Below are 8,082 nucleotides of genomic sequence, written 5' to 3'. Positions count from 1 at the left end.
TGTCAGAGGAGGGCCACAGTGAAGGAAGAGCTAGTGTGAGCTTGTCCTGAGTCTTATCTGGTAGGGCACCAGAGAGACAAAGGGATCGAGTAGCGTGATGCTGGAGAGAATACTGGACCTCCAAAGGCTACAAAAGGTGATGTCAGCTGCCTAAGAAGGAGATGCACCAGCCCAGGTTGAGAACCTACGAGTCCACTGTCCAAGTAAGTGGGTTTCTAAGAAGTCACACATTTCCCATAAGAGAAGAGTCTGCTCTTTAAATACCTGCCAGGCTCAGGGAGCATGACATTATCTTGAGAGAATAAGAGCTTTCTTGGAACTGTCTCCCTTTCCCTATGCATGGCCCAAACAGGAGGATCCTACGGCCACTGCTGACTTGCTAGCAGAGAAGGGACAGGGAGAGACAGAAGCTGCCCACAGACCCTCCCTCAAGCACAAGGATTAGCCTAGAAGGTGCTCTAGCTGGGAAAGGACAAGACTGAATGTTAAATGAGGTTCTAAGTTTTTAGTATTCATGGGATTGGGTTTTCAAATTAGTGAATTTAGACTCTGTTTATAACTGAAAGTAGTTGTAATACTTTATTACCATGGAGGTCAGGGGCCTGCTGGAGTTTTCATGCGATCACAGTGGAAAATAAGTTTGAAAGGACAAGAAGAAACAAAAGAAAAGTAGAATTTAGGTCACATCCAGGGACCATGCTTATCCAATAAATCCATTACCAGTATTAATTACCTACTTATTACTCTTAAATCCCACTCCAGATGGTGTTTGATTGCCCTCAGTGATAAGTGCTGAAGAGGAGATGGAAACAACCAATGATAGCACAGGCGGAGATTTCATCTTAGTGGGCTTCTCTGAGCGACCTGAGTTGGAGTTGATCCTCTCCCTCTTTGTCCTGATATTCTATACAATAACGCTTCTGGGGAATGTGACCATCATCCTACTCTCTATCTTGGATGCTCGACTCCACACAGCCATGTACTTCTTTCTCAGAAACCTCTCTGTGCTTGACCTCTGCTTCACAACCAGCATTGTGCCCCAGATGCTAGTGAACATGTGGGGAGGCAACAAGAAGATCAGCTATGCTGGCTGCATGGTCCAGTACTGGTTGGCCTTGGCACTTGGCTCCACTGAGTGCGTGCTCCTTGCAGTGATGGCAGTTGACCGCTATGTTGCAGTTTGCTGGCCTCTACGCTATGCCTCCATCATGTACCCTAGGCTGTGCCACCTCCTGGCTGCAGTTTCCTGGTCCTCTGGCTTTGCCAACTCCTTTCTACAGTCCTCAATGGCCATGGTGCTGCCTCGATGTGGAAACCGGCGCGTGGACCATTTCTTCTGTGAGCTGCTGATCATTGTTAAACTCTCCTGCATTGATACTGGCCCAACAGAGTCCAAAATGTTTATTGCCCGGCTGATCATCCTAGGCATGCCTGTCTCCATCATCCTGACTTCTTATGTGTGCATTGCCAGGGCAGTAATAAAAATGCACTCAGCAAAGGGAAGGAAAAAGGCCTTTGGAACCTGTGCCTCCCACCTAATGGTGGTCTCACTCTTCTATGGGACCATTATGTTTTTGTATCTGCAGCCAAAGGACAACTACTCCCAGGACCAGAGCAAAGCACTGGCGGTGCTCTACATGATCCTTGCACCCACCCTCAATCCCCTGATCTACACGCTGAGGAACAAAGATGTGAAGAAAGCAGTCAGGAGGGTCATGGGAAAGGAGCAGGTGTAGGGCAACCAGGAGCTGGAAGAACAGTTGAGGCAACCCCAGGAAACACAATTTGGGGTGTACTTGTTTCACTTTTCTAGTAGTGGAGTGAAATGTCTGCTGCATCCTATCCTCCACTACTCCTGGGACCCTGACAGTGTAGGAACTCTCCAGAAGGAAACTTACCCATCCCTGAAAGGAAGCTTTGGTCAAAGAATTTCTCACTGGGGAGTAATTCTGTGTCCCATTGATAACGCCTTTCTGTTCTCAATGAATAGTTACTAACTTATTCAATGCCACTAAATATACAACTAGATGTTATATTAACACTGATGAGAATTCTACTACATTTATTAAGCAGCTTCATGGCCACAGCAGCTTCTTCATCTTCTCTTTCATCATCCTCACCTCCCCACTATCAAAATTACCAGAAATAGTGAAATACAGAGGATTTAGTCAGTAATGTACAAGGGAATACTTATCCATTGTCGATAAATATACGTAAAACAAGAACAAAAAATAAAAAACAATGAAGAGATGGAGACTAGACAGTATCTTAAGAATTCCTACTTTTTAGAACTGAAAGGAATCCCATGGCCATTCAGGTCAAGGCCATAAAATATGCCAAATTTCATCTGATTTAAAACATAGAATCTCTCTCTAAAGGAGATATTATTTGAATAATAGAAATAAACATGTTTGTTTGTTGGAGATATAAGACTTTATGAATTTCAAGATCACAAAAATGATAACTGAATAAAGAGAATTGTGAGTTATATAGAGAAAAGGTTAACTGATTTCAATGAGTCTCTAAACAGAGTTCCTCACTTACTTCCATAAGATGAGAGAATTTGAAAATCAAAAAGCACTTTTTTGAGTAGGTAAATCAAAGCAAAGGGAGTCAAGTGGCCTGTTTTGCACTTCAAATCCAGGTATTTTTCATATGACAATGATCCCATGGTTCCAAATCTATGCTGGCATTAACAGGTTGCCCAGTTACTCTGTAGCCTAGAATTGGACCCAAGTCCATCCTATTTCCTAAGGTTTGGCTCAGAGATTGTAATGACATATCCTTTCAAGGGAAAGTGTCCATTGATTAACATGCTACTTGAGAAAAACATCTCTCATTCCCAGAAGGGCACGATCATTTCTCATGTGGCTCTGGATGTCATACTATTATGCCCAGTTGTGATAGACTGGAAGCACTACTTGTGTTCTTCTTAAATTGCTAATCCAAGTGGCTAGAAAGGAGCCTGACACTCTGAAAAATGCAATAATTGTGGGTTGAATGAATGAATGGATATGGCAAGATGTCCATGCAATATGGCAGCAAATGGTTTAGAATGCCTCTGAAACATCTTTGTGGTGTTATATGCAGCATTTCATTCATATAGGATAGGAATTTTGTATTGGCAAGTGACTGAAGGTGTAGATTGAAAAAATAAAGCTATCATACGTATGATTGGCTGCAGCCATCTCTTTTGAACCACCATAATAACCATACATTGAAACATAGGAGGCAGGGATTAGTCCAAATATAAATCATTGCTTAAAAGGAGAAAAAGAAATAACTGTTTTTTTTCAGCTTTTCAGTTATAACAGTCATTCTCAACAGAAGGCAATTTTGCCCCACTCCCACCCCAAAGGGGACATTTGGCGATGTCTGGGGACATTTTTGCTTATCACAGCCTAGGAGGGAGGCGCCATTGACATCTAAGGTAGAAGCCAGGGATGCTGCTAAATGTTGTGCAACGTACAGGGTAGTCTCCCACAGCAAAGAATTAACCAGCCCCAAATTTCAACAGTGCTGAGGTTGAGAAGCCCTGAATTAGAGAAACACATATCATGGATGTTCTAATCAAAGGCATAACATTTATGAAGGCAGTATATTCATGACAGTGGGGTCAGTGGACAGCATGTGAAGTTTTATGAGGTCAGTGAGCACTCTGTGCCAGAAAGGATCCAATTTGGAAAACAGAAACAACTTTAAGTATTTACAACAGAGGCTATTTAAAGCCAGGATTTGGGACTCAAATGATGAGAGGACTGAGAATCCAAACAGGGAGGTTGAGGAAACCCTGAGATCAGCAACAGTGTCACATCCCTAGACTTGAGTGATGAAAGGAGGAGGTGATGTTACTGGAACCCAGGTGTAGGGTGGCCTGGAAGAAACTGCAGCCAGCATGGCAGGCCACTCATGCAGAAAGTGGAGCCGCTTTCTGTGGCTACTGCCTGAGGTGCCACATGAAGCAGAGTGGGAGGGAGTGCACGTCTGCTGTATCCTTTTATTCTCTCCTCTCGTCTTCTGTGGATATGAGAACCAAGGAAATGCAGCCTGCAGGGTCATCAATGCCTCATCCCACACCCACCCCACTCCACCACAAAACTAAACAGATAGGGAAGGGCAATAAGTGTATCTGGAGACTCATTGGCTCAGGACTGGCATCATTTATCCTTATTACACTCAACATCCATTGTCACTTCCTATGAAAATTTCTCTCTCATAAAACTCAGGCTTTCACCTTATATGAGGCAACGTTCTGCCTCTCCAGCAAGGGGCCACATGTCCTGTGAGTCATCTTGTTCATCTTAAGTCCACAAGCTTGGGTGATACACTGTTCTCTTCGTCTAGTCTAACAATAACTTCTCAGGGTCTGATGGCCTACGAATGAAATAGAAAATAATTGGTTAATATATACATTAAAATATCCATAACCACCACAGTCTTCTTTTTTATAACGAGTCATGAGGCCACTGCCGGTATTGATTTCAACATTATTTATCAATGACCCAGTTCATGTTACCTTTGCTTGCAACTACTACCTGATGAATTGAACCAAACTTTTGTTTCTAGAAGGTATGAGGCCTTTGTTGGACTGTCATAGTTTTACTGTGATGTTAACTATCAAACATGGCAGTACTAAGACGCACCCCAGAGAGTTCCATGAGTTCCAAATATAGTCTTCCTTGTTCCCATTGTGTATCAACAAACCTATTTCCCTTAATAATTGGGATTATTCACCTCAGACAAGAAATTAATACTCTTAATCAGTTTAGTGGCATCATGGCACTAGGTGTCCACCACACCAGGTGAAATCGTAACCATTGTTGTACCCTCAGGTGGACACATTCATCTTTTGGGCACTAAGACCTCAAGAGTGAAGAAACCAAGGTTGTGGGGATGGGAGGAAAAAATTGAGTGGGATATTAAGTGGTGAGAAGGTTCACACCCACTTCTGCTCCTTAGTTCCTGGACCCATGTATTATGGCTTTGGAAAAAAAGTACACTAGATACATAAAGCATATTCTACATGGCATACAATACCACAGTCTCATAGGATGTTATCCGCAAGCTGGTGAGATAACATTTTTAAGTAGGTCATCCAAATAGTCTATCAAGTTACCTACTTCTAGGTGTTGTGGTACGTGGAAAGAACAATAATAATATCTTTTATGGACATGAACTCCTTGCCATGTTTTTGTCATGTTGAAATGAGTTTCTTGGTTGGGAGAATGCTATGTGGGCTACTATGGCAGTGAATGAGGCATTCCTGAAGTGCACAGATAATGAGGCAGAAGCATAGCAGAGAGGGAGGGCAAATACATATGTAGACTAAGTCCTACTATAGTGATGACAATTTTGTGCCCCATCTATAATGGACGGGATCCAGTAAACCCGCCCTCAGGAAGATAGCTTCCCTCCTCAGGGAATGATAGGTAGGAAGGGCTCCACATTTGCTTTTAGTTTTGGCAGTTAAGGCACTCAATTCTAGTGGTAGGCAGATCATCTTGGTAAGGAAAAGTCCATGCCATTGGGCCTATGCATAGCCTCCATTCCTGACACTATTCCCAATCTATACCCAGGCCCACTGAGTAATTTCTAGAGTTGCTGAGAAAAGAGGCTTACTGACATCCACATGCTCAGAGATATTCTCACCTCCTCTGCCATTCTGAGAGGTCCTTCCATAAATGCCTTCTCCAGACCTTTCCAAGTCTCTGAACACTGGGAAACCATTAGCTACTTCTCACAAATCATTACATAGCCATACATCTGAATATGTCTCCTTTTACACAAAGTGTACATTCAGGTATACTTCCCAAAGCTCTGTCCACTTGGGTTATAATATGGTTCACTTCGAGCTGGTGCCAGCATTTCATGCAGACCCATCTGTAAACCAGGTTCATTTTTTTTTCATTCTTCATCATCTGGTCTTAGGTAACTCCTTTTAGGCCATAAAAGGTGTCTTGTAGTGGGGAAGCAACACAGCAGGAACAGGTGTTGTGAGAGACAGCACCTCATATTCATGCAAATTACTTGTGAATCTGTACCTGCTAGAGCTCAGTCTTGTGCAGTTGGTCTTACTCTTCCAGTGGATAAAGAATTGTTGCTGTTCTCAACCATCTTTATGGATTGGCAGATAAGATAGCACCCAGTTTATGATAGGCAGCTCAGGTATCATAATTTGTTGGTGTCCCAAGATTATAAATTCAGTCTCTACCAGGGCCAATTAGCAATCCGGGATTTGTTTCTCAGAAGGAAAATATTTATCAGCAGAAGTGGATGTGGCTTTGCACTAAAATCTAGGACTTTTTGTGCAATTTACCTCATGGGCATTTTCAGAGGGTCTGTTCAGGATCCCTGTTTGCCCTGACACATGAAACATTATTGAAGTTGGATCTGTTGGTTCTTAAAACCTAAGTGGCAGAGTGGCTTTTACTGCAACCTGGACTTGCTGTGGAACGTTGAGACAGTCCTGTGGGTTAACTGGTATGAGAACTGGAGCAACATAACCTAACATGGTGTATCCTGCATTCCAAATCCAAAGTGGCTCAGCAATTGCTCTGCCTATGACTTAAGGAAAACTGTTCAAAATGTAGTACCTGATTTTTCCTTTTAGAGAAAATTAAGGGATATCTTTACATACTCTATATGAGTAAATGCTGCACATGATAGGTCCCCTCAATTTCATGGGTTTTATCTCCCACAGACTGTATGCATGGATCTTATGAGAACATAGGATACTCACAATTTTGTGTACATCAGCTCCTACAGGCATAATATTAATCTAGTGGACCAGCACGATACCCTGTGAGATTTCTATATGATATAATCAAGATTTCTATGGACTATATTATGCCAGAAAGCAGGAGAGTTGAGATAGCCATGAGGAAAGACCATAAAAAATACTATACCTATCAAATGAAATTTTGATAATTGTTACTGATTTACATGAAGAAAAATCACATTTTCCAGGCAAGCAGCTGTGTTTACTTGCTATAGCAAAGATACCAAATCTTAACGGAAAGCTACAATTTTTGTAACTTCCTGAGTAACTTTACAATAATCTATACTTATTCTGCAAGACCCAGGGGCTTTTGCATCAGCTAAACAAGCCAGTTAAATGGAGACATGGTAGTGATGATCCTTTTTGCATCTTTGATGATGGCTCTAATCCCTGAATTTTCCCCAGGGATGCAGTATTGTTTTTCATTTATGATTTTGCTGAGGAGAAATAATTCCAGGAGCTTCAACTTGGTCCTTTTTACTGTGGTTGCTTTCATTCCATAGGAGCCAATGTATGGTCATCTGAAAGAACATTTCTTCCTACCATATATTTCAGACCAGGGGAAATAACCACACCACAGAATTCATCTGTGGACACACTAGACCCACTGTGAGATGGATTTGGCCCAAGCTCTGTTTATCACAATGGCTTTCAGTGGTTCCCAAAATGGTCCTTTAAATCTGTATATTTCCTTATGTCCCATGAATAGTCACCCTGGGAGATAGCTGCAGGTCTATTTAAGGAAAGGTCAAAGACATCTGTGTTTCACTTCCTTCATCTGTAAAATGGTAATACTTTCCCATTCCTATTAACAGAAATACTAATAATCTTTCTTTCCTCAGAGCACTGCTGTAAGGTTTGTATTACTAAATATATGAAAGTAGTAAGAAAAAACAACTCATTAGGTCCAAAGGAGCTACAATGAGGTTAAGGATGGATGTCTCTGAAACAACTGAGGCAATGGAATGACGTAGTCAAAGTGCTGAAGAGAAAACTTTCAGCTAATCATTCTATATCCAGCAAAACTATCATCAGGAATGTGAGTGAAATAAAGATATTCCCAGATTAAAAAAACTGAGAAAATTTGGTGGTAGCACACATGCCTTACCAGAAATACTAAAGGAAGTCCTTCAGGGTATATGAAAATAATATGAAATGGTAAATAAAATCTACAGTAAGAATAGAGCACTGGTAAGGTAATTACATTGTTAAATATAAGTGAAAGTATAAATATATTTTTTCTCTTTTCTTCCTTTAACTTATTTTAAAGATAATTTCATACAATAATAATTATAAAACTATAT

At 41.4% G+C, this 8,082-nt stretch overlaps 1 protein-coding gene across 1 annotated transcript; it reads left to right on the top strand.

Moving 5' to 3' along the window:
- Positions 1 to 803: 803 nt before the first annotated feature.
- On the top strand, positions 804 to 1,736 carry LOC124241486 (putative olfactory receptor 2W6). Its single transcript, XM_046665270.1, has one exon. It carries the CDS (start codon positions 804 to 806, stop codon positions 1,734 to 1,736), a length of 933 nt encoding a protein of 310 aa, XP_046521226.1.
- The last annotated feature ends 6,346 nt before the right edge of the window (positions 1,737 to 8,082 follow it).

This window comes from Equus quagga, chromosome 7 (assembly GCF_021613505.1).
Source record: "Equus quagga isolate Etosha38 chromosome 7, UCLA_HA_Equagga_1.0, whole genome shotgun sequence".
In the NCBI taxonomy this organism is placed as follows: Eukaryota; Metazoa; Chordata; class Mammalia; order Perissodactyla; family Equidae; genus Equus; species Equus quagga.
This window is presented reverse-complemented; position numbering and strand designations above follow the sequence as displayed.